Source organism: Chiloscyllium punctatum, chromosome 21 (assembly GCF_047496795.1).
Source record: "Chiloscyllium punctatum isolate Juve2018m chromosome 21, sChiPun1.3, whole genome shotgun sequence".
Lineage (NCBI taxonomy): Eukaryota > Metazoa > Chordata > Chondrichthyes > Orectolobiformes > Hemiscylliidae > Chiloscyllium > Chiloscyllium punctatum.
The window spans coordinates 9,970,688-9,996,962 of record NC_092759.1 but is presented as its reverse complement, the minus strand read 5'-3'; the positions used below and the strand labels follow the sequence as shown (position 1 = coordinate 9,996,962).

The window sequence follows — 26,275 nt, the reverse complement described above, 5'->3', positions numbered from 1 at the left end:
AGGGACAGGAAGTTGTTCACCCCTTCATATCACCTCCTCGGAGGAATAAACTGTGTCACAAACCTGCGCAGTAATTTGGTTTAAATACAGATGGGTGCCCGGGGAATTATGCCAGTTAAATATTGCCCTGTCTGCTCCAACCCGCTGGGAAAGTGGAGATTTAAAATGCAGCATATGTTGGGTCGGGGCTGGTGTCTGAAAAATGTCATGGTAGTGTGAATGAGGGTGGAGTAGAGTTTGCACCCACACCAGGAAAATTCTAACTGTGGGTGTGTCAGGGGATACCAGTGAATTTCACCATGACACACTGCATAGTGATACCATTCCTGCCCCTGAGTCAGAAGGTACAAGGTCCGACTGCTGTACTGGAGAGATTGAGTGAGTCAGTCGTGTGCTATGGGGAAGACTTTTATGTCAGAGAGACCAACCCCAATGCAGGGGCTGAGGAAGGCTGTTAACCAGCTGAGGTTCTGTCCGGGACAACGCAACGACGTTTTCAGGAATGCGCATTTAGAACAAACGATCTCCACACCCCGGAAATGAATTTTAAACAATAGCCCGGCAATTCATCGGCAGTTCAGTAAAACTAGTGACCTTTCAGGCAGGTGGCTCAACAGTCTAGATTAGAGAGGTGCTGGAAAAACACAGCAGGTCAGGCAGCATCCGAGGAGCAGGGAAATTGACGTTTCGGGCAAACGCCCTTCATCAGGAATACAGGCAGAGTGCCTGAAGGGTGGTGAGGTAAATGAGAGGAGGGTGGGGGTGGGGAGAAAGTAGCATAGAGTACAATAGGTGAGTGGGGGAGGGGATGAAGGTGATAGGTCAGGGAGGAGGGTGGGGGAAGGTAGCAAAGAGTACAATGGGTGGATGGGGGTGGGATGAAGGTGATAGGTCAGGGAGGAGAGGGTGGAGTGGATGGGTGGAAAGGAAGATAGGCAGGTCGGACAGGTCATGGGGACAGTGCTGAGCTGGAAGTTTGGAACTAGGGTGAGGTGGGGAAGGGGAAATGAGGAAACTGTTGAAGTCCACATTGATGCCCTGCGGTTGAAGTGTTCCGAGGCGGAAGATAAGGCGTTCTTCCTCCAGGCGTCTGCTAGCTCACAGTTCTCTGATGGGACCTGGGTGCTGGGCCCAGCCTTTACTGGCCATCCCCAGTTGCCCCTTGGGGAGGTAGTAGCGAGTTGCCTTCTTGAACAGCTTGCAGGTCTCAGGATGTAGGGTCACATACCCACAATGCTGGGAGAGACGGGGTTCCAAGAGTTTGAGGCGATATATTTCCAAGTCTGTGTGGTTCAAGTGGGACCTTGCGAGGGGCTGGTGTTCCCATGTGTTCACCCATGCTCTTGTCTTCTGGATGGGGAGGGGTCACGGGTTTGTGGAGCCTTGATGGATTGCCATGGTGTATCTTGTGTGATGACACACCCTGTCCGTACTGTGAGGGAATCAATGCAGAGGGTGCTGGGTGTGATACCAATCGAGCGGGGTGGGGGGGCTGCTTTGCCCTGGATGGCGCTGAGCTTCTTGGAGATGCCCCCGTTCCGGTATTTCCCGTCCCTCTCCCGACTTGTGCCTTGTGAGTGAGTGACAGACAGGCGCTGGGGGGGGTCAGAGCTCGTGCACTGCCTTTGGAACCATCTTTCTTTATCCGGCCACTGCAATTCAGTTTGTGGTAAATGACAGCCTCCAGGATGAAGGGGTTTCACTTAATCCAATGCCATTGAACATTGCCATTCTTAAGAAAAGTTGCGTTTGACAAATTTGATCAAAGCAGTTGGGAATGGAACCGGAAGTGTTAAAGGTTGGATCCACGTGGGCTTTAGCAAGCCCTTTTGAAAAGGTCATGGCGGACTGGTCAAGAAAGGAAAGCTCGTGGGGTCTATAGTAAGGTGGCACATTGGATGCAAACCTGGCTGAGAGGCAGGAAGCAGAGGGTGATGGGAGAGGCATCTGTCTGTAACTGGAGGTATATTTGTGGTGTGGTTCTCAGGGACAAAAGATGTGCTAATACACTGAGGGAGGGCTCACAATGGATAACACAATGAACGTTGGGACCTCTATGTGTGTGTCTATAGATCCATGAAAATAGCAGGACAGGTAGTTAAGAAGGGGCGGCACAGTGGCTCAGTGGTTAGCACCGCTGCCTCCCAGCGCCAGGGACCCAGGTTCGATTCCAGCCTCGGGTGACTGTCTGTGTGGAGTGTGCACATTCTCCCCGTGTCTGCGTGGGTTTGCTCCAGTTTCCTCCCCACCGTCCAAAGATGTGTAGGTTAGGGTGGATTGACTGTGCTAAACTGCCCCATAGTGTTCAGGGATGTGTAGGTTAGGGTGGATTGGCCGTGCTAAACTGCCCCATAGTGTTCAGGGATGTGTAGGTTAGGGTGGATTGGCCATGCTAAACTGCCCCATAGTGTTCAGGGATGTGTAGGTTAGGGTGGATTGGCCATGCTAAACTGCCCCATAGTGCTCAGGGATCTGCAGGTTAGGGTGGATTGGCCGTGCTAATTTGCCTACAGTGTTAGGTGCCTTAGTCAGAGGGAAATGGGTCTGGGTGGGTTACTCTTCAGTGGACTGGTTGGGCCGAATCTAAGGAAAGTGGGAGACTTGCTTTTATTAGCAGAGGCATAGGATACAAGAGCAAGGGCACGAGGCTGGATCTGTATAAAACACTGGCGAGACCACTCTATTGCCTGCGGTTCTGGTCACCATGTTTTCAAAAAGATGTGATTGGACTACAGAGGGTGCAGAGGAGATTTACAGGATGTTGCTTAGGCTGGAGGGACTGAGCTCTGAGAAATGATTGGATAGGCTTGGTTGTTTCCCTTGGAGTAGAGAAAGTTGAATGGGGAACCTGATGGAGATGGATATGGTTAAGGGTCTGGGTACGAAGGCATTTTCCATTCATAGTGTAGGCAGCATAGGGTTGAAATGTAGGAAACTAAGAGGAGAGTCGAGGAGTCAATTCTTTCACCCAGAAGGGTGGTGGAAGTCACTCACTGCCTGAAAGTGTGATTTGGAACAGAAACTTGTGTCACATTTAAAGAGTATTTAGATATCCTTAGATTAGATTAGCTTCCCTACAATGTGGAAACAGGCCCTTCGGCCCAACCAGTCCACACCAACCCTCCACAGAGTAACCCACCCAGACCCATTTCCCTCTGACTAATGCACCTTACACTACGGGTAATTTAGCCCGAGGCTGGAATTGAACCTGGGACCCTGGCACTGGGACGCTGCAGTGCCAATCCTCCTGCATTATCTTGGCCCGCAGAGCTATGGGGCAAAGATGGTAAAATGGAATTGGTGCAGCCAGGTCTGTTGCAGAAAATGATGGGCAGAATGGCCTCTCTGTGTTCTGTAAAGACCGATGAGTGAACATCAAGGGACTGTGGTTAGATTTTGCTTTGTTGGATAGTCTAGCTGAGGCCAGTACTCCATACCAAATGAAGCCAGGTTTGCAAAAGACAGTTTCACTCTCTGGTGTTAACTGTAACTCTCTGGTGTTAACTGTACAGTGAGTCCCAAGACTGTGAATGCTTGAGAAATGTAACAAGGGCACAAAGGGTGTCACTTATCATTAGCCTGTTATTCAGAGTAACTAATAAGAATGTGGCACGGTAGCTCTGTGGTTAGCACTGCTGTCTCACAGTGCTAGGGACCTGGGTTCGATTCCAGCCTTGGGCGACTGTCTGTGTGGAGTTTGCACATTCTCCCCGTGTCTGCGTGGGTTTCCTCCCACAGTCCAAAGATGTGCAGGTGAATTGGTCACGCTAAGTTGCCCCATAGTGTTAGGTGTACATTAGTCAGGGGTAAATGTAGGTCTGGGTGTGTGCTCTTCGGCGGGTCGGTGTGGACTTGTTGGGCCGAAGGGCCTGTTCCCATACTGTAGGGAATCCAATCTAATCTAAATGTGGTAACATCGCAATTGGGAAGATGGTCTTTGTGTTTTCGATGCTTGTGTGCTCAGGGTCTTGCACTTTTTCTCTGCGTCACCGCCCAATGCCTCAGTCTCTGAATGTTGTCCTTGCAGTCACTCGCCCAGTACTTTGAGGAAGCCCTCAGACAGGGCATCGTGGTGCGGTACTTCATGATCAGTCAGAGTCAGCGATACAAGGTGGATCTCAACGCCAGCTACCAGCAGAACATCACCTCAGGCACAAAGAGAACCATCCGGAAACGGCCCCTCTTCCAATCAACCGTCACGCTCCTCCCCTACCTCAAGTGAGTGCCAGTGTTGATCTCCGTGATATTTCTGTTCCATTTGTAACGGAAGGGGGGTGCCCTGTTCTTTGTTGATTGGGACAATTGGATGAAGCTGTTTATCTGGGTGGGAAAAACTAAGGGGTGAGCTGATCGAGGGGAGGGGTGGGGTTTGTGAGGGGCAAATGCACTGAGAGTGTTCCCTTTTTGGGGAGATGAAGAGGGATCAAACCTATACATGACCCGTGTCAGATTGTGGAGGGTGGTGTTATGGTGGCAGTGGCACAAGGGGAGAAATCCAGAGGCTCCAGGTGAACACAGGTTCAAATCCCACCACTACTGATCAGATTAGATTCCCTACATTGTGGAAACAGGCCATTCGGCCTAGTAAGTCCACACTGACCCTTCAAAGAGTAACCTCCCACCAGATCCATTTGCCTCTGACTAATGCGCCTCACACTATGGGCAGTTTGGCATGGCCAATCCACCCTAATCTGGATTGTGGAAGGAAACCCACTCAGATATGGGGAGAATGTGCAAATTCCACACGGACAGTCGCCCGAGGCTGGAGTCGAACCTGGGTCCCTGTGAGGCAGCAGTGCTAACCACTGAGCCACCATGGCGGAATCTGAATTTGTTTATTAAATCTGGAACTGAATCTAGTTTTGGTATTGGTGACCACGACAACAGTCATTGATGGTCATAAAATCCCATCTGGTTCACTAATGTCCTTTTAGGGAAGGAAATCTGCCATCCTTACCTGGTCTGGCCTACATGTGACACTTAACTGCACTCTGAAATGACTGAATGAGCCATCCTGTTCAAAGGGAAATATTACCCTCACGAGGCATGCTGCCATTTTGTGTCAGGTTTACACAAGTGTTCCGTGGACCGGGTATTCCTGATGTGGGAGATGGACAATGTCGCAGAGAGGCACTGGGAGTTTCGGAAGGGTGCATTGTTCGGAATTCCACTAATCCCATCACTGGGAGGTTGGAGAGATTGCAAGCGTGAATGTTAACTGGCCAACAGCTAACAGGGAGTTATGTTTTCAGGACATTGTCTGGGTCATCTGAGAGAAACCCCTGTGTGCTGGATAATCCCTCGGCAGCTGCTCCCAATCCTGATGGTGAACATGGTTACCCAGAGACCTGGATCCCCATGGATCCCAATGTGGACTTTATCAAAGTGCCCATGTCACTGGATGACAAAGCCTATAGGGTGGTCTACAACCTATTCCACAAGACCATGCTGGAGACAAAATTCATCATCTTGAGCATATTACGGGTACAAAACCAGTTCCTTTGGGAAAAGTACATCAGGTTAGTGATGTTTATATTTAATCATACAAACTTCACTACCATATTTTTAAGCGCCTCCCTATCTCTGTCACCTCTAACACCCCCTACACCCCCTCCCTATCGCTGTATACACCCTCCAGCCCCTACCCCCCTCCCTATCTCGATAACCTCCTCCAGCCCCTACACCACCTCCCTATCTCTGTAACCCCCTCCAGCCCCTACACCCCCTCCCTATCTCTGTAACCCCCTCCAGCCCCTGCACCCCCTCCCTATCTCTGTAACCTCCTCCATCCCCCTTCACCCCCTCCCTATCTCTGTAACCCCCTCTAGCCCCTGCACCCCCTCCCTATCTCTGTAACCTCCTCCATCCCCCTACACCCCCTCCCTATCTCTGTAACTTCCTCCAGCCCCTACACCCCTCCCTATCTCTGTAACCCCCTCCAGCCCCTACACCCCTCCCTATCTCTCTGAACCCCTCCAGCCCCTACACCCCTCCCTATCTCTGTAACCTCCTCCAGCCCCTACACCCCTCCCTATCTCTGTAACCCCCTCCAGTCCCCTACACCCCTCCCTATCTCTGTAACCCCCTCCAGCCCCTACACCCCTCCCTATCTCTGTAACCCACTCCGGCCCCCTACACCCCCCCCATCTCTGTAACCCCCTCCAGCCCCCTACACCCCCTCCCTATCTCTGTAACTTCCTCCAGCCCATACACCCCTCCCTATCTCTGTAACCCCCTCCAGCCCTTCACCCCCTCCCTATCTCTGTAACATCCTCCAGCCCCTACACCCCCTCCCTATCTCTGTAACCCCCTCCAGCCCCTACACCCCCTCCCTATCTTTATAACCTTCTCCAGCCCCTACACCCCTCCCTATCTCTGTAACCCCCTCCAGCCCCTACACCCCTCCCTATCTCTGTAACCCCCTCCAGCCCCTACACCCCCTCCCTATCTCTGTAACCCCCTCCAGCCCCTACACCCCTCCCTATCTCTGTAACCCCCTCCAGTCCCCTACACCCCTCCCTATCTCTGTAACCCCCTCCAGCCCCTACACCCCTCCCTATCTCTGTAACCCCCCTCCAGCCCCTACACCCCCTCCCTATCTCTGTAACCCCCTACAGCCCCTACACCCCCTCCCTATCTCTGTAACCCCCTACAGCCCCTACACCCCTCCCTATCTCTGTAACCCCCTCCAGCCCCCTACACCCCTCCCTATCTCTGTAACCTTCTCCAGCCCCTACACCCCTCCCTATCTCTGTAACCCCCTCCAGCCCCTACACCCCTCCCTATCTCTGTAACCTCCTCCAGCCCCTACACCCCCTCCCTATCTCTGTAACCCCCTCCAGCCTCCATCTCTGCGCTGCTCCCAATTCCTGACACTCCTCCATTGGCTGCCATGCTGCCTGCGTCCGGAACTCTGGAATTCCCAACCTAGACCTCTCTTCTTTTCTATCTCTCCCTCCCTCGTCCTTTGAGACACTCATTTAAACCAACTTTTAATTAACTCACTGGATATCTCCTTATGTGGTAGAAGTGGGTACTCCAGATACTGGAGATCAAGGTCAAGATCAGTGAGGTGCTGGAAAAGCGCAGCAGGTCAGGCAGCATCCGAGGAGCAGGAAAATCAACGTTTTGGTCAGGAGCCCTTCTTCAGGAATCCTGCTCCTCGGATGCTGCCTGACCTGCTGTGCTTTTCCAGCACCACACTTATCTCCGTATGTGGCTTCGTGAAGGTGCTATGTATAGGAAAGTTGTTGTTATTTGGGTAGGTATTGATGGAAAGATTAAACCACAACAGGTAGAGCAGAGTCAGTGTTACTGCACAGATCTGATCTTGACAAGGGCTTCAGCTCATTGGAGCAATCTCTCACTGCCAAGGCTGAGTGCCCATGTCCCACTACAAACATCTTGAGGTCAGAACCCAGGCCGACAGTCCCAGTACAGTGCTGAGGGAGTGCCGCACTGTCGGAGGGTCAGTGCTGATGGAGTGCCGCACTGTCGGAGGGTCAGTGCTGATGGAGTGCCGCACTGTCGGAGGGTCAGTGCTGATGGAGTGCCGCACTGTCGGAGGGTCAGTGCTGATGGAGTGCCGCACTGTCGGAGGGTCAGTGCTGAGGGAGTGCCGCACTGTCGGAGGGTCAGTGCTGAGGGAGTGCCGCACTGTCGGAGGGTCAGTGCTGAGGGAGTGCCGCACTGTCGGAGGGTCAGTGCTGAGGGAGTGCCGCACTGTCGGAGGGTCAGTGCTGAGGGAGTGCCGCACTGTCGGAGGGTCAGTGCTGAGGGAGTGCCGCACTGTCGGAGGGTCAGTGCTGAGGGAGTGCCGCACTGTCGGAGGGTCAGTGCTGAGGGAGTGCCGCACTGTCGGAGGGTCAGTGCTGAGGGAGTGTCACACTGCCTTTAGATGAGATGTTAAATCAAAGCTCCATCTCCCCCTCTAGATGTGGCGATTATGTTGTTGGACTCACCACTACTATCTGGGGCATTATTGATCCTGAAGCACAGTCTCAGCACGAACAGCTGCTTTGATTGTTTGCAGCTTGCTGTTTGTAGATACTCACTGCTTCACCCCCTTGAGACTTCCCAAAGCCTTTCACATCCACCCTAACAGCTCTTGCAGCACGTTCGTGTCGTGAAATAGAAACGTCTTGCGTGGGGAATCATCCTGCAACCGGATTATGAGGAGAGAGTGAGGACATGCAGATACTGGAGATCAGGGTCCGAAAGTGTGGCACTGGGACAGCACAGCAGCATCACATTCCTGAGGAAGGAAGGGCGTATTTCTCAAAAAGTCGACTCTCGTGCTCCTCGGATGCTGCCTGACCGGCTGTGCTTTTCCAGCACCAGACTTTTTGACTGTATTATTGCCGGGTACAGCAGCCTAGGGATAAGAGCGTGCCCCAGCAAGCTCCTGGCCTGCTCATTACTCAGGCCCCACCTTAGGCTTTCTTAGATCCAGACAGTGAGGCGCTTGGGGATGCTGGGAAATGTCGTCCTCTATCCTATGGCCCACGGTGTAGAATGGGATTTGAACCGCACCACTCTGAGTCAGGGGAGAGTGAATGGGACCCCCCACCCACCCCCGCTCTGAGTTGGCACACAGCTTCCCCTTCACAGTAACCATGGCGACCGCACTCTCAAGTGCGACAATGGAGCCTGGCTGTGAACGCCTACGGTGGTTGAAGGCCCACTTAGGCCTGGTCTCTTCCATACACCTGGCAGAGACCCAAGGCAGGGAGAGGGCAATGGAGCGGGTTTGGGGGGGACTAATGTCCCTGGGGGGCAGGAATGGCCTCAAAAACCTCTGCGAGTAAACCCGGGCTGCCACATGCTCGCTGCATATTTTCAACGCCGCTCCCCTACACCGCCTCCCCCCCCATTGTAAAGTCAGGACTGCAGGTTCTCAAGAAGGCAGCTCACCTCCACCTTCTCAAGGGGCAACTAGGGATGGGGGCAATAAATATTGGGCCCAGCCAGCGACCCCCACATCCCACAAAATGAACAAAAAAAAGCCCTTCAATTTATTTAGCATGAGGCCTGGTCTGTCCGTAAGAAATCGGAATGGGGGAGGCTGTTCAGCCCTTCAGACCAGATGCACCGTTCAAAACCCTCAGGAATGATCTTCAACCTCAGTTCAATCTTCCTCATATCCCTTGATTTCCTCAGAGCACAGGAACTTTTTGACCTCCGTCTTGCGTATGTTCAATGATTGAGCTTCTGCAGACCTTTAGGGGAGAGAATATCAAAGTGGGGTTGGGGGTGGGTGTGTGGGATGAAGACGATTTCCCTCACCTCAGCCCTGAACAGCCACCCTCTGATCCTGAGGCCTGTGGTCTTGGGGGGGGGAGGGGGGCTGGTTGGGAGCCTCCCATTGTTGATTGACCCCGTCAAACCCACTGAAGAACTTGACGCGTTTCAATGCAACCAATTCTTGTTCTTCTAAAATCTGGAGAGCCCTGGAGCCCAGATTGGGTCCCGGGACAGGCGCGAGGTTTAAGGTGCGGGGGGAGGGCTACCGTTTAACAGAAATCGTCCAGGAAAGTCTTTTTTACTCAGGGGGTTACTGGGTGCTTGCAATGTGCTGCCCTGGGAGGTGGTCGAGGCAGATATGTTTGAGACAGACACATGAACAGACATGGAACAGAGGGCCGTGCAGGCTGATGGAGTTAGTTTACAATGGCATCATGGTCAGTACAGCCATGGCGGGCCGAAGAGCCTGTTTCTGTGCCTGAGTGTTCTCTGCTCTAGTACTGGGTGATACACACGCGAGGGTGACCTGATAGCGGTCTTTGATATTAGGGAGGGAGTAGCATTCACAAACAGTGATGGGCTGAAGGGCCGTCTTCTGCGCTGTCAATGTTTCTTTGGTAAGGAAGGTGCTGAGTTTAGTAACAAGGATACGGTGAAAGAGAGGGAAGCTGATATTAGAAACTGAATAATGGAACAGTCCACTGAGCCCGTCTGCTCCCTACTGGTGTTTCTGGTCAGCACAATCCCCCTGTGAACGGCTGTTCCTGAACTTCCCTCCCCCCACCCCCCACCCTTCACCGCCTGCCTCATGCGTTTATCCCCCTTAACGTATCAATGCCTGTGGGAGTGAGTCCCACGCTCTCCCCAGTCTCCGAGTGGAGAAGGCGTTTTGGCAGGGAATGGTGTGGAAAACGAGACATTGCTTTTTGTCTCTGTCTCTCTCTGTCTCTCTCTCTGTCTCTCTCTGTCTCTCTCTGTCTCTCTCTGTCTCTCTCTGTCTCTCTCTGTCTCTCTCTGTCTCTCTCTGTCTCTCTCTCTGTCTGTCTCTCTCTCTGTCTGTCTCTCTCTCTGTCTGTCTCTCTCTCTCTCTCTCTCTCTCTCTCTCTCTCTCTCTGTCTCTCTGTCTCTCTGTCTCTCTGTCTCTCTGTCTCTGTCTCTCTCTCTCTGTCTCTCTCTGTCCCCGTCTCCCTGACCATCTCAGTCCTTTCTTCACTGACAGGAAGAAGCAGTACATGGCTCGCAAGCTGTCGGAACGGGAGAGGGTGCTGAACGAGAGGCACTTGTTCCACGGGACCTCCGAGCTCTCCATCGATGGCATCTGCAAGCACAACTTTGACCCGCGAGTGTCCGGCCGACACGCCACCCTCTACGGCCAGGGCAGCTACTTTGCCCGGAAGTCCAGCTACTCCCACAGGTACGCCCAGCGTTCCGAGGAGGGAGTCCATTACATGTTTCTGTCCAAGGTCCTGGTGGGCAGGCACACCGTGGGCAAGCCACCCATGCGGAGACCTCCGGCTGTCACCCCCAGTGACCCCAGCAGTGACCTCTTCAACTCCTGCGTGGACAGCACTTACGACCCCCAGATTTTCGTCCTGTTTGACAATGACCAATGCTTTCCCTACTTTGTGGTAAAGTACAAAGAGGTGGGGAACAGCATCACCGTTAGATGATGGGTGGTCACCTCCAACTCTTCCCCATGACGATGCCAATGACAGACGCCAATAGTACCTCTCGCACACCCTCCCCTCCCCACCGTGTGGAAGGACAAGGGGCAGCAGATACATGGGAACGCTGCCGCACCCCCAACCCCGCCAGTTCCCCTCAGGATCCTGACTTGGAAATATATCCTTCAGTGTCGCTGGGTCAAAATCCTGGAACTCCTTCCTTCATGATACTCTCTCTCAGACTGCAGCAGTTCAAGAAGGCAGCTTGACCACCATCTTCTCCAGGATGTCAAAGATGGACGATGAATGCTGACACCCGCATTCTGCGAATATTGATTTTGGGTTAAAAAAAATAAACAGGGCGGGGCGGGGTTCTGTGATGGGGATAAGCGTCCGTGGCAATAGGGATGAACGAAATGCTGAGGCAGCCCTCCCTCTGGGTTCTGGTCCCCTTTCCTTTCAGTTTCCATCCCCCCCTCCCGGCCTCCCAATTTGATCGTTTGCTCTGATTCTTTGTTGCTACTCCCCTAACCCCTGACCCTGGCAACCCAGGAATCCTGTTTGGCTCTTTCCTCTTCTTAAAATCTTGCTACAACCACCGTGTGGTGTTTTGTTTGTTCGGGCCCTTTCTGCCTCTAGCTATCCCGGTCTTTCAGTCTCCTTGGGAACGGGAAGGGAGTACTACAAGCCTCTTGGGCCTTGCCCCAATATCCCGCGGGGTGTGAGGGCATCTGCTGTTCGGATCACTTGGTCGGTCACAGTGGATCTAATGTTCCATCTTAGCAACACGGGGATTAACAGCAAAGATCTAGTTTGATTTTGTGGCCATTCAGCACTGTGATCGTCAACTATCACAGGCGTTCCAATAAACCGATGGCTGTGATCAGATGGATGCAGGAAGGATGGTTTCCCCCCGAGCTGGGAAGAGGGGCTGGGGGGGAGAGTTCTGAATAAGCGGACCCAGCCTCCCAATAAGCAACTGAGCTGAGTTGGAATATCATCATTCAGAGGATAGTAAATCTTGGGAGTGCTCTACTGCACGTCCCTATGGAGGGTCCATCACTGAGTACGTTCCGAAAGGAGATCAACAGATTTTCCAGATGTTATGGCTATCAAGGGATAGTGCAGGAAATGGAGCTGAAAGACCTCAGCCATGATCATGTTGAATAGCAGAGCAAACCTGCTGGGTTCAATGGCTTGTTCCTCTTTCCCATGATCCTCTCTCGATCAGGCTTGGTGGGCCGAAGGGCCTGTCCCCACACTGTGGGGATTCGGTGGAACCCCCAGTGATAGAGAGACCCGAGGACCGGACTGAGCTCTTGCCTCTGAAACATGCCACTGCCACTACAGATTACTTACTGACAGTGTGGAAACAGGCCCTTCGGCCCAACAAGTCCACACCGCCCCTCCGAAGCACAACCCACCCAGACCCCTACATTTACCCTTTCACCTAACACTATGGGCAATTTAGCATGGCCAATCCACCCTAACCTGCACATCTTTGGACTGTGGGAGGAAACTGGAGCACCCGGAGGAAACCCCATGCAGACACGGGGAGAACATGCAAACTCCACACAGTCAGTCGCCTGAGGCAGGAATTGAACCCGGGTCTCTGGCGCTGGGAGGCAGCAGTGCTAACCACCGTGCCACTACGTTACAGCCGAATCCTGTCCTACGTTGCCAGTGTCGTTTTGGTTGCGGGAGTGCTGTTTCTTGGATTGAATGAGCAATCAGCCACCCTGCAGGAAGTGAAGTGAGAGTGCAGCGTTTCGGCCTGTTGGAGGCCGGCTCCACATCATAGCGCTGAGACGCTGCAGTCTCCATTGCCAGAGGGGGGGAGGGGGTTGGGCAGGTACCCGTGCAGGGAGGTACAGGAGGGCAGTGTGTGTGCTTTCTGGACTAGCACCCCATCTCCTCCCACCCCCAAAACACGGCGAATCCCTTTACCCCCTCCCACACCCTCAACTCCACCCCAACAATACTCCCCTACTCTGGATTTGGCAGCAGGATCATCTGCAGAGTGAGTTTCCGCACAGGGAGATCCCGAGTGTGCCTGTACTGGACTTGTCCTCCCATGTGGGTACCTTCCCCTCAGGTGGGAAACCGTCAGCCATGGCAGATTTCACATTCCCAGGACGTGTACAGGAATGGGACCTCGGAGCACCTGGCTGGACGTTCCCCATTTGGAGTCAAAGTCTCAGTGGGAATGAGGGCCTTTCAGAATAGGAGGTTGTTGGGGTTTTGATTTGGCTTCTCCAGTAATCCATCTATCACAGCTATAGTTGGGTGTCATAGGAGGAGGCCTAGGCCAGCCCAATGCTAAAGAGCTTTCTGATCACTCCCAACGTCCCCACAACCCATGCAAGTCCTTATATCTCCGATCTCCCCCCACTTTTTGAAAATTCCTGTTGGAATGCGCTTCCACTGTGTGAGGGGAATGCTTCAATGGCAATCTTAATATGGATACAAAGCAGTGTGCAGTTCATAATCTAGCTCAGGAGAGGAAATAGGGAGAGAGGCCAGGCAAGTAGGAGAGACAGAAGGAGCTAGACACAGAGAGAGAGAGAGAGAGATAAGTACAGAGGGAGCAAGAGACAGTGCACACCTCCTCAGGGAACACAGACGTAAAGCAGCTAGCTAGAGAGAATCACAGAGTCACCAAGATACCGACAGATAGGCACAAGGCACTGAGACAGTGAGAGACTGACACCGATGGAGTTAGACTGAGGGCTAGTTAAATCGGTCCTTGCAAAGCGCAGGTGCCTCCTCAGAGCTGTACCATCCCCAATCTGCAGCGGGTGGCGATGGAAATCTCGAAAGCAAGATGGGTGCAGTAGGTGGTTCCAACCGTGTTGCCATGGTCTGAGTTTGCAGCGGCAGGGTTACAGCAGTGACGGGAGTGAGGGGTTTTCGATCTGTAAGTCTCTGTGCTTAGAACATAGAACATTCCAGCGCAGGACAGGCCCTTCAGCCCTCGATGTAGTGCCAACCTGTGGAACCAATCTGAAGCCCATCTCACCTACACTGTTCCATTCTCATCCATATGTCTACCCAGTGACCATTGAAATGCCCTTGAAGTTGGCGAGTCTACAGCTGTTGCAGGCAGGCCATTCCACGCCCCCTACTATTTCTGACGGTTCAAAACATCTGGGTATTTTCGTCTGTGACTACTGGGCTGACAGCGTGGTTAGAGTCCATGAGATGGAGGCCTATCGGCCAATCAAGGTCATTACAGCTGTCTGTAGAGCTATCCAGTCAATCCCACTTCCCACTAGATCCCGAAAGTATCCATCTGATTTCCAGATGAAGTCCATCACTGTCTCCTGATGCTCCAGCCTCAGAGGCAGATGGGAGGACGGCAGCGTTGGACAGTGAAGATTCTTGAAGAGAGCAAAGCTGGTCTCTAAAATCAGTCTGCGAAGGATCATTGAAGGCAGCAAGACTATGGGAAGGGAACGTCGGACTTGATTTGATCAGAATTACCAATTGTGGGATGTCCGCAAGAAATGAAATTTTATTTATTCTGGTGTCTTTGTTCATAAAACAAAAGGATGCAAGAAATCCAATGTAATTTTTTTAAAGGTAGTGTTGTAAATAAAGCTCTGTTTGATTGACTAAAGTGAGTGTTTCCACGTCAAACTGCAGCTCTTCGGACCTCATGTGGGGATTCTTTTTGTCATGTTTGGATGATCAAGCCTGGGATATCTCAATCAGAACTTGTGCTCCCAATATCTCTAAGCAAGAGACCAGTCCTTCACTCCCAAGATATGGGTGCGTGTAATTTTGCATTACAAACCCCTGCAGATTGGGGTGGGGAGCAGGAATCCCTGTGCCTGGGGATCAGCGTGGCATGGACCATGACCTTTCATATCTTACGGCCTGGGTTCAAATGTCATCTGGACTCACTGGGGTGTGGGGAACATCACTGGATGGGACTCCCCCACCCACCCACCCACCCACCAAGCACAATTATTGCCTAACTTATTCACAATGGCTAGCTGTCGTTGTGGGGGGGGGGGGGGGGGGGAGAGGCGCTGGGACTCATTCTCACCTTAGGATCAGAGAATGCCCCCCCCAGTGACCCAGGTCCATAATCGATGCAGCAAACCCCAGTATTGAGGGTTTTGCTGCACTGTCTTTCCAATGAACCATGAAACCATGGTTTGGCCTACCCTTTTTGGGGCCAGAGCTACTGTTCAGAAGAAGGAAGAGTTCTATCCCCTTCAATCAGTTCCATTTGAAAGCTAGGCAGATTATCAGCTCGTGATCTCATTGCTGTCGGTGGGGGTTTGGGGCGACTATGTTGGCTGCTGGGTTTTCTGCATCAGGACAGGAGCTACATTTCAATAAAAAGTTTTTTTTAATCGGACTGTGACACGTTTTGGGAAATTCTGAAGCCTTTACTCATGGCCAGCAGGGATCCATTTAGAATCAGAGAGATGTACAGCATAGAAGCAGACCATTCGGTCCAACTCGTCCATGCCGACCAGATATCCGAATCTAATCTAGTCCCATTTGCCCCCGGTCTTCACTAGGCACAGGCGAGGGGGCAAATCATACCTTACATAGGTACGTCAGGGTAAAAGAACAGAGTGCAGAATATAGTGTTACAGCCACATGGAAGGGGCAGAGAAAGATGGCTTTGTGCGTGGGAAATCATGTCTCACAAACTTGATTGAGTTTTTTGATGAAATAACAAAGAGGATTGATGAGGGCAGAGTGGTAGATGTGATCTATATGGACTTCAGTAAGACATTCGACAAGGTTCCCCATGGGAGACTGGTTAGCAAGGTTAGATCTCACGGAATACAGGGAGAACTAGCCATTTGGATACAGAACTGGCTCAAAGGTAGAAGACAGAGGGTGGTGGTGGAGGGTTGTTTTTCAGACTGGAGGCCTGTGACCAGTGGAGTGCCACAAGGATCGGTGCTGGGCCCTCTACTTTTTGTCATTTACATAAATGATTTGGATGCGAGCATAAGAGGTACAGTTAGTAAGTTTGCAGATGACACCAAAATTGGAGATGTAGTGGACAGCAAAGAGGGTTACCTCAGATTACAACAGGATCTGGACCAGATGGGCCAATGGGCTGAGAAGTGGCAGATGGAGTTTAATTCAGATAAATGTGAGATGCTGCATTTTGGGAAAGCAAATCTTAGCAGGACTTATACACTTAATAGTAAAGTCCTCAGGAATGTTGCTGAACAAAGAGACCTTGGAGTGCAGGTTCATAGCTCCTTGAAAGTGGAGTCGCAGGTAGATAGGATAGTGAAGGAGGCGTTTGGTATGCTTTCCTTTATTGGTCAGAGTATTGAGTACAGGAGTTGGAAGGTCATGTTGCGGCTGTACAGTACATTGGGTAGGTCACTGTTGGAATATTGTGTGCAATTCTGGTCTCCTTCCTATCAGAAAGATGTTGTGAAACTTGAAAGGGTTCAGAAAAGATTTACAAGGATATTGCCAGGGTTGGAGGATTTGAGCTACAGGGAGAGGCTGAACAGGCTGGTGCTGTTTTCCCTGGAGCGTCGGAGGCTGAGGGGTGACCTTATAGAGGTTTATAAAATCATGTGGGGCATGGATAGGGTAAATAGACAAACTCTATTTTCCCTGGGGTGGGAGAGTCCAGAACTAGAGGGCATAGTTTTGGGGTGAGAGGGGAAAGATATAAAAGAGACCTAAGGGGCAACTTTTTCACACAGAGGGTGGTACGTGTATGGAATGAGCTGCCAGAGGAAGTGGTGGAGGCTGGTACAATTGCAACATTTAAAAGGCATCTGGGTAGATACATGAATAGGAAGGGTTAAGCAGAATATGTGCCAGGTGTTGGCAAATGGGACTGGATTTATTTAGGATACTTGGTCAGCATGGACGAGTTGGATCAAAGAGTCTGTTTCTGTGCTGTGACTCTATAATACCTTCATAAGTCTGATAACAGCGGGAAAGTAGCTGTTCCTGAATCCTTTGTTGTGTGTTTTCAAACGTTTGTATCTTCTGCCCAATGCAAGAGGGTGGAAAGGACTATAACCAGAGTGGGAGGGGTCTTTGTTATGTTGGCTGCTTTCATGAGGTAGGGGTGGTATATACAGGATCAACACGAGGAAGATGGATTTTTGAGATGGACTGGGCTGCATTCACACCTCTCTGCAATTTCTTGCAGTTTTGGGCAGAACAGTTTTTGTCTGGCGCATCCATAAAAAATTGGTAAGAATCATTGTGGACATTCTGACCTACCTTTTGTCAAGGGAAGGTCATGCCTTACTAATTTGATTGAATTCTTTGAGGAAGTGACAAGGAGGATCAGTGAGGACTAACCTGGAGTTTAGAAAGGCAATTTACAAGGTTCCATGGCAGAAGGTCAAAGCCCATGGGAGCCAGGGAGAACCTGTCTCCCTTAACAGAGAATTCAAAGACCAGGGTTATAGCTTAAAGATAAGTGGCAGAGGTTTAGAGGGGATAGAACCTAGAACATAGAACAATACAGCACAGAACAGGCCCTTCGGCCCTCAATGTTGCACCGACCTGTGAACTAATCGAAGTCAATCCATTCATCATCCATGTTTAAATGCCCCTAATGTGACTGAGTTAAAGACACTGGCATTTTTACACAGTCAGGAATTCGCTGCCCCACTTGGTGGTGGAGGCAGAGACTCTTTTAAAAGGAACCTGGAGCTGCAGCTTAAGGGCTGTACACCACAGGGCTGTGGGCCGTGTGCAGGAAGGTGGGATCAGAAAGGACATCCGGGTGTCTTTGGGTCGGCACGGACAAGTTGGGCAGAATGGCCCCCTTCCATGCTGTATCATTTCTTCAGTTCGATCATAGAGTTCTAGAGTTCCCTACAGTGCTGGAAGAGGCCAAGCAGCCCATCGAATCTGCAGCGGCACTCTGAAGGGCATCGCACCGAGACCCGGTTCCCCAACCTTATCCCTGTAGCCCTGCATTTCCCATAGCGAACCCATCTTGCCTCCACATCCCTGAACACTATGGGGCAATTTCCCATGGCCAATCCACCCTAACCTACACGTCCCTGAACACTATGGGGTAATTTAGCATGGCCAATCCACCCTAACCTACACATCCCTGAACACTATGGGGCAATTTCCCATGGCCAATCCACCCTAACCTACACGTCCCTGAACACTATGGGGTAATTTAGCATGGCCAATCCACCCTAACCTACACATCCCTGAACACTATGGGGCAATTTAGCACGGCCAATCCACCCTAACCTACACATCCCTGAACACTATGGGGTAATTTAGCATGGCCAATCCACCCTAACCTACACATCCCTGAACACTATGGGGTAATTTAGCATGGCCAATCCACCCTAAACTACACGTCCCTGAACACTATGGGGTAATTTAGCATGGCCAATCCACCCTAACCTACACATCCCTGAACACTATGGGGCAATTTAGCACGGCCAATCCACCCTAACCTACACATCCCTGAACACTATGGGACAATTTCCCATGGCCAATCCACCCTAACCTACACATCCCTGAACACTATGGGGTAATTTAGCACGGCCAATCCACCCTAACCTACACATCCCTGAACACTATGGGGCAATTTCCCATGGCCAATCCACCCTAACCTACACATCCCTGAACACTATGGAGTAATTTAGCACAGCCAATCCACCCTCACCCACACATCCCTGAGCACTATGGGGTAATTTAGCACGGCCAATCCACCCTAACCTACACATCCCTGAACACTATGGGGCAATTTAGCATGGCCAATCCACCCTAACCCACACATCCCTGAGCACTATGCGGTAATTTAGCACGGCCAATCCACCCTAACCTACACATCCCTGAACACTATGGGGTAATTTAGCACGGCCAATCCACCCTAACCTACACATCCCTGAACACTATGGGGTAATTTAGCACGGCCAATCCACCCTAACCTCCACATCCCTGAACACTATGGGGTAATTTAGCATGGCCAATCCACCCTAACCTACACATCTCTGAACACTATGGGGTAATTTAGCACGGCCACTCCACCCTAACCTACACATCCCTGAACACTATGGGGTAATTTAGCACGGCCACTCCACCCTGACCTACACATCCCTGAACACTATGGGGTAATTTAGCACGGCCAATCCACCCTAACCTCCACATCCCTGAACACTATGGGGTAATTTAGCATGGCCAATCCACCCTAACCTACACATCTCTGAACACTATGGGGTAATTTAGCACGGCCACTCCACCCTAACCTACACATCCCTGAACTCTATGGGGTAATTTAGCACGGCCACTCCACCCTAACCTACACATCCCTGAACACTATGGGGTAATTTAGCATGGCCAATCCACCCTAACCTACACATCCCTGAACACTATGGGGCAATTTAGCATGGCCAATCCACCCTAACCTACACATCCCTGAACACTATGGAGTAATTTAGCACGTCCAATCCACCCTAACCTACACATCCCTGAACACTATGGGGTAATTTAGCACGGCCAATCCACCCTAACCTACACATCCCTGAACACTATGGGGTAATTTAGCACGGCCAATCCACCCTAACCTACACATCCCTGAACACTATGGGGCAATTTAGCATGGCCAATCCACCCTAACCTACACATCCCTGAACACTATGGGGTAATTTAGCACGGCCAATCCACCCTAACCTACACATCCCTGAACACTATGGGGCAATTTAGCATGGCCAATCCACCCTAACCTACACATCCCTGAACACTATGGGGTAATTTAGCACGGCCAATCCACCCTAACCTACACATCCCTGAACACTATGGGGTATTTTAGCATGGCCAACCCACCCTAACCTACACATCCCTGAACACTATGGGGTAATTTAGCATGGCCACTCCACCCTAACCTACACATCCCTGAACACTATGGGGCAATTTCCCATGGCCAATCCACCCTAACCTACACATCTTTGGTTCTCTCATACTCAAATGTCTGCACCCTTTTAAAATTTATCATTTATTTTAATATCCTGTCCAATCTTTGAATCCACCAGCCCATTTTGAGTAATCGTCTGCTTCTTCTTTATATTTGATACTATATTTAACATTTTTTTAAATTAGGTTTGGTGAGACCTGTAACACATGGGTGGCTCAGTGGTTAGCACTGCTGCCTCACAGCGCTAGAGACCCAGGTTCAATTCCCGCCTCAGGCGACTGTCTGTGTGGAGTTTGCACGTTCTCCCCGTGTCTGTGTGGGTTTCCTCCGGGTGCTCTGGTTTCCTCCCACAGTCCAAAGATGTGCAGGTTAGGGTGAATTGGCCATGCTAAATTGCCTGTAGTGTTAGGTAAGGGATAAATGTAGGGATATGGGAGGGTTGCACTTCAGCGGGGCGGTGTGGACTTGTTGGAATCTAATCTAATGTCAATTCTAATCTGAAATATTCCCTTCAATGTCTGACACACAGCTAAATTCCAGAAAGAAATTGTGAGATTCTGTTCCTGTCACACTGTGCTGGGTTAGGGATAAATATTGGCCTGAGGACACTTCGGGCGGGGAGGGGATAGCCCTTCTGCCAGCAGGAAGCTGTTTGCGTGTGTGGGTGGTGAAATGCGTGACTTTGTGCATTTATGACATTGCTTGCCTATGTGTCTGAGCGGAAAATGAGTGTGTGTACGTGTGTGAGCGTGAGTTATGTGTGAGTTTGTTGTGCAGGAGTGTGTGAGCTTTTCTGCGGGTGTGTGAATTTGAAAGTGTGACAGGGCATGTGATTTGCGAGAGCCTGGATGTTTTATGAGTCTGTGTGTGTGTTCGCTTCTGTTTTTGCTCTCACAAAGACTCGCTTTTAATTAGCAAACTTTAAACAGGAACGACTGAAACTCCAGCTGTCAGGCTGGCTTGCCTGAAACCATTTTTGTGGGCGTTGAAATCTGACAGGAGTCAGTGCCAGGAGAAGATGAGAGTCTCGGCCAATTGTAATGGGAACCTATCAGTGTGTCTCTGTCTGTTCAGACCAGCCTGTCACGAATTGCATGATTCTTCTCTGTGGATGACGTGAGAACAGGGACATTCACAGAGGAACCTGAGGCGGCTCCTTTAAGTCTGCCTTGCACATTCTCAAATGCTGACACTTTCTTTCTATCAGTAGCGGAACTGGTGGTGAAACTGTGCCAGGATGGTGCCTGAAACTCTGGTGTCAGGGGAACAAGAGCAGCTGATTGGGTGATGTCAGCATGGCCTGGCCCCACACATAGCACCTTCGCTTCTGAATTACCGGATTGTGGCTTCAGAGTCCCTCCTGATACACCCAGTGACAAGTACTGGATTAGTGGTGCTGGAAGAGCACAGCAGTTCAGGCTGCTCGTTGGATGCTGCCTGAACTGCTGTGCTCTTCCAGCACCACTAATCCAGTATTTGATTTTCAGCATCTGCAGTCATTGTTTTTACACCCAGTGACAAGGCTGAGTGAGTGCCGCACTGTCAGAGGGTCAGTGCTGAGGGAGTGCCGCACTGTCAGAGGTCAGTGCTGAGGGAGTGCCACACTGTCAGAGGGTCAGTGCTGAGGGAGTGCCGCACTGTCAGAGGTCAGTGCTGAGGGAGTGCCACACTGTCAGAGGGTCAGTGCTGAGGGAGTGCTGCACTGTCAGAGGGTCAGTGCTGAGGGAGTGCTGCACTGTCAGAGGGTCAGTGCTGAGGGAGTGCTGCACTGTCGGAGGGTCAGTGCTGAGGGAGGGCTGCACTGTCGGAAGGTCAGTGCTGAGGGAGGGCTGCACTGTCGGAGGGTCAGTATTGCGGGAGGGCTGCACTGTCGGAGGGTCGTGGTCAGGGTTGGGAGCTTCTGGCGATCGATTGAACACAGATATCTATTACAAACACACCGATCCCCACTGCTTCTTGGACTACACCTCCATCCACCCCGCCCCCTATCACCTATTCCCAATTCCTCTGCCTCCGCCGTATCTGCTCCCAGGAGGACTAATTGCACCACAGAACACACCAGATGACCTCCTACTTCAAAGATCACTCTTCCCCCTCCCATGTGGTTGAAGTGACTTTATAGAGGTTTACAAAATTATGATGGACATTTGATAGGGTAAATAGAAAAATTCTTTTCCCTGGGGTCGGGGAGTCCAGAACTAGAGGGCATAGGTTTAGGGTGAGAGGGGAAAGATATAAAAGAGACCTAAGGGGCAACTCTTTCACTCAGAGGGTGGTACGTGTATGGAATGAGCTGCCAGAGGATGTGGTGGAGGCTGGTACAATTGCAACATTTAGGAGGCATTTGGATGGGTATATGAATAGGAAGGGTTTGGAGGGATATGGGCCGGGTGCCGGCAGGTGGGACTAGATTGGGTTGGGATATCTGGTCGGCATGGACGGGTTGGACCGAAGGGTCTTTTTCCATGCTGTACATCTCTATGACTCTATTCCCTCCAGTGCATCTCATCCACATCCCGCACCTCTGCCCTGGAACCCCACCCCTCCAACTGCAACAAGGACAGACCTCCACCACCCCTCCCCCCCCACCCACCCGGACTTCACCTTACACCTCACCAACCTCTGTATATATCGCATCGTCCGCCAACATTTCCCCCACCTACAAATGGACGCCACCACCAGAGATATATCCCTATCCGCTTTCCACAAAGACCATTCCCTCTGTGACTCCCTCATCAGCTCCATGCGTCCCCCCCCAACCACTCCCCCCCACCAGCCCACCCTCCCCTCCCAGCACCTTCCCCTGCCACCGCAGGAATTGCAAAACTGCGTCCACACCTCAATCCAAGGCCCCAAAGGAACCTTCCACATCCAGCAGTGTTTCACCTGCACGTCCACCCATGTCATTTACCGTATCCGGGTCTCCTCTACACTGGGGAGAGAGGATGCCTACTCGCGGATCATTTCAGAGAACATCTCTGGGACACATGCATAAACCACCCCAATGCCCTGAGGCCTAACCACTTTAACCCCTCCTCCCACTCCTCCAAGGATATGCAGGTCCTGGGCCTCCTCCAGCGCCACTCCCTGGAGGAAGAATGCCTCATCTTCTGCCTTGGGAACCTCCAACCATATGGGATCAATGTGGATTTCACCAGTTTCCTTATTTCCCCTCCCCTACCCTTATCTTGGTCCCAAGTTTCCAACTCGGCACCACCCTCTTGAACTGTCGTACCTCTCCATCTTCCTTCCCATCTCTTTGCTCCACTCTCCTCTCCGACCTATCACCTTTACCCCCATCTTTATCCACTCTCACCTTCCTTCCCCCCACCCCCACCCTCCTCCCATTTATCTCTCACTCCCCTTCGGCTACAAGACTCATTCCTGATGAAGGGTTTATGCCCGAAACGTCGACTCTCCTGCCCCTCAGATGCTGCCTGAGCTGCTGTGCTTTTCCAGCACCACACTCTCTCGACTCTGAGCTCCAGCATCTTCAGGGCTCCCTTTCCCCTTGGAACTGTCCAAAGCCAACCCTCCCTACTTCTGCCTCGGGGCAGAGGGACTCGCTGCTCAGAGATGATGGGTACCTTTACAGAAAGCTGTTCACGTCCACAGTGTTGGAGCTAAGCAATTGGGGAATAATTGTGAGCACAGCAGGAGGAATAAGCCCCTGAAGGTCTACTCCTTCAAGTCCCTGTACGATATGTTTTCTAAAGTCATTCATCGCTCAACACCCACAGCATGGGGTAGCTACTCCAGATCATTACCACTTGTAAAAACGCTCCTCCATCCCACTGCTGTAAATTTCCCAAAATCTTTACTGCTTCTTCTGGTGAGGTTAATCTCCACAGTAATGAAATTGGAGCTGTTCTCATCCGTGAGATTATGAGGGGGGGAGGGAAAATTCCCCCCCACATCATCCAAGGAGAGGTGGGGGGGGATGATTCGCTCTGGACTGTTTCACTATGGGCGAAGAGTTGGTTCTGATCGAGCCTCACCCACATCCGTAACCTATTGACAGACACCTTCTGAAAAACACGGTCCACTTTGTGTTAGCCCGAAGTGAGATTGTGACATGACGAATTGCTGGAAAGACATCCCTAATTGATTTGGCCAACACTCTCACGCAACAAGCTGCCCTTTGTTCAGTGCAAGAGGTGTTACCTGACAGACCAAAAAAATGGAGGAAGACATTTTTCCTCCAACTCATCGTGTTCTCCCTCATGTTCACTCGTTGATCGCCTCTTCACTGTCATTCCCTGTCTTCCATCTCCCCTCTTTCGCACTCTATTCCTGTAATTTTCTCCTGTCCTCTTTCCTTTTCTCTTGCATTTTCTTAGCCTCACTCTCTCTCTTTCTCTCTCTCTCTTTCTCTTTTTCCCTCTCTCTCTCTTTCTCTTTTTCCCTCTCTCTTTCTTTCTCTCTCTCCCTCTCTCTCTCTTTCTCTCTATTTCTCTCTTTTTCTCTCTCTCTGTCCCTCTCTATTTCTCTCTCTCTCTCCCTCTCTCTCTCTCCCTCTCTTCCTCTCTCTCTCTTTCTCTCTTTTTCCCTCTCTCTCTCTCTCTCTTTCTCTCTCTCTCTTTCTCTTTTCCCCCCCCCCCTCTCTCTCTCTCTCTCTCTCTCTGATTAGTTGCTCACTCTCAGGGTTGGTTAAACTAACTCACGTTAGGCCTTGGATTTCCGTGACTCCATGGTAACCACGCACAAAGTGAGTTTGAGATGAAGCTGAATTGGGGGGGGGGTGGTCAGGGAGAGTGCAGTTGAGCAGGGTTTGAGGGAGGGGAGGGTTGGATTGGGACACATCAGTTGGAGAAATTGAGGCCAGCAGATGCTGGAGATCAGATTCAAAAACAAATACTTTGAAGAGGTCGGGGCCAACTGTCCCAGACCTGCAAAGGACCCTTGTTGTTAGTCATCCTAAGGAGAATCCACACATTCAACAAATGCATTTACGCCTCCTCTCCAACCTGTCACCATCACCCCCTCCCATCTATCTCTCAGCTCCCTTGGGCCACCCCCTCATTCCAGATGAAGAGTTTATGCTCAAACATTGACTCTCCTGATCCTAGGACTCAGCCTGACCAGCTGGGCTTATCCAGCACCACACTTCTCAACTTTCGACAGATCAACACTGACTGAACCCAAACGTCTCCATAAAAGTAAAATCTCACATACACCCCCTCTCTACCTCTGTAAACTCCTCCAGCCCCTACATCCCTCCCAATCTCTCTAACAACCTCCAGCCTCTAAACCCCCTCCCTATCTCTGTAACCCCTCCAGCCCCTACACCCCCTCCCTATCTCTGTAAACTCCTCCAGCCCCTACATCCCTCCCTGTCTCTGTAAACACCTCCAGCCCCTACCCCCCTCCCTATCTCTGTAACCTCCTCCAGCCCCTACACCCCCTCCCTATCTCTGTAACCCCTCCAGCCCCTACACCCCCTCCCTATCTCTGTAAACACCTCCAGCCCCGACATCCCTCCCAATCTCTCTAACAACCTCCAGCCTCTAAACCCCCTCCCTATCTCTGTAACCTCCCCTCCAGCCCCTACACCCCCTCCCTATCTCTGTAACCCCCTCCAGCCCCTACACCCCTCCCTATCTCTGTAACCCTATCCAGCCCCTACACCCCCTCCCTATCTCTGTAACCCCCTCCAGCCCCTACACCCCTCCCTATCTCTGTAACCCTATCCAGCCCCTACACCCCCTCCCTATCTCTGTAACCCCCTCCAGCCCCTACACCCCTCCCTATCTCTGTAACCCCCTCCAGCCCCTAAACCCCCTCCCTATCTCTGTAACCTCCTCCAGCCCCCTACACCCCCTCCCTAACTCTGTAATACCCTCCAGCCCCTACACCCCCTCCCTATCTCTGTAACCCACTCCATCCCCTACACCCCCTCCCTATCTCTGTAACCAACTTGACCCCCGACACCCCTCCCTATCTCTGTAACCCCCTCCATTCCCTACACCCGCTCCCTATCTCTGTAACCCCCTCCAGCCCCTACATCCCCTCCCTATCTCTGTAACCCCCCTCCAGCCCCTACACCCCCTCCCTATCTCTGTAACCTCCTCCAGCCCCTACACTCCCTCCCTATCTCTGTAACCCCCACCAACCCCTACACCCCTCCCTATCTCTGTAACCACCTCCAGCCCCTACACTCCCTCCCTATCTCTGTAACCCCCTCCAGCCCCTACACCCCTCCCTATCTCTGTAACCCCCACCAACCCCTACACCCCCTCCCTATCTCTGTAACACCCTCCAGCCCCTGCACCCCCTCCCTATCTCTGTAACCCCCTACACCCCCTCCCTATCTCTGTAACCCCCTCCTGCCCCTACACCCCCTCCCTATCTCTGTAACCTCCTCCAGCCCCTACACCCCTCCCTATCTCTGTAACCCCCTCCAGCCCCTACACCCTCTCCCTATCTCTGTAACCACCTCCAGCCCCTACACCCCCTCCCTATCTCTGTA

The 26,275-nt window shown here is 51.6% G+C and overlaps 1 protein-coding gene across 4 annotated transcripts in view; it reads left to right on the top strand.

The window, feature by feature from the left end:
- LOC140492567 (protein mono-ADP-ribosyltransferase TIPARP-like) overlaps nucleotides 1-14,526 on the top strand; it is a 35,743-nt gene extending 21,217 nt beyond the window's left edge. For all 4 annotated transcript variants that reach the window (XM_072591533.1, XM_072591535.1, XM_072591536.1 and 1 more), the window contains exons 4-6: nucleotides 4,028-4,218; nucleotides 5,253-5,519; nucleotides 10,463-14,526. In XM_072591533.1, the coding sequence (XP_072447634.1) occupies nucleotides 4,028-4,218; nucleotides 5,253-5,519; nucleotides 10,463-10,913 (909 nt within the window). In that variant the 3' untranslated portion in view covers nucleotides 10,914-14,526. The remainder of the gene's footprint in view (nucleotides 1-4,027; nucleotides 4,219-5,252; nucleotides 5,520-10,462) is intronic.
- Nucleotides 14,527-26,275: the final 11,749 nt, after the last annotated feature.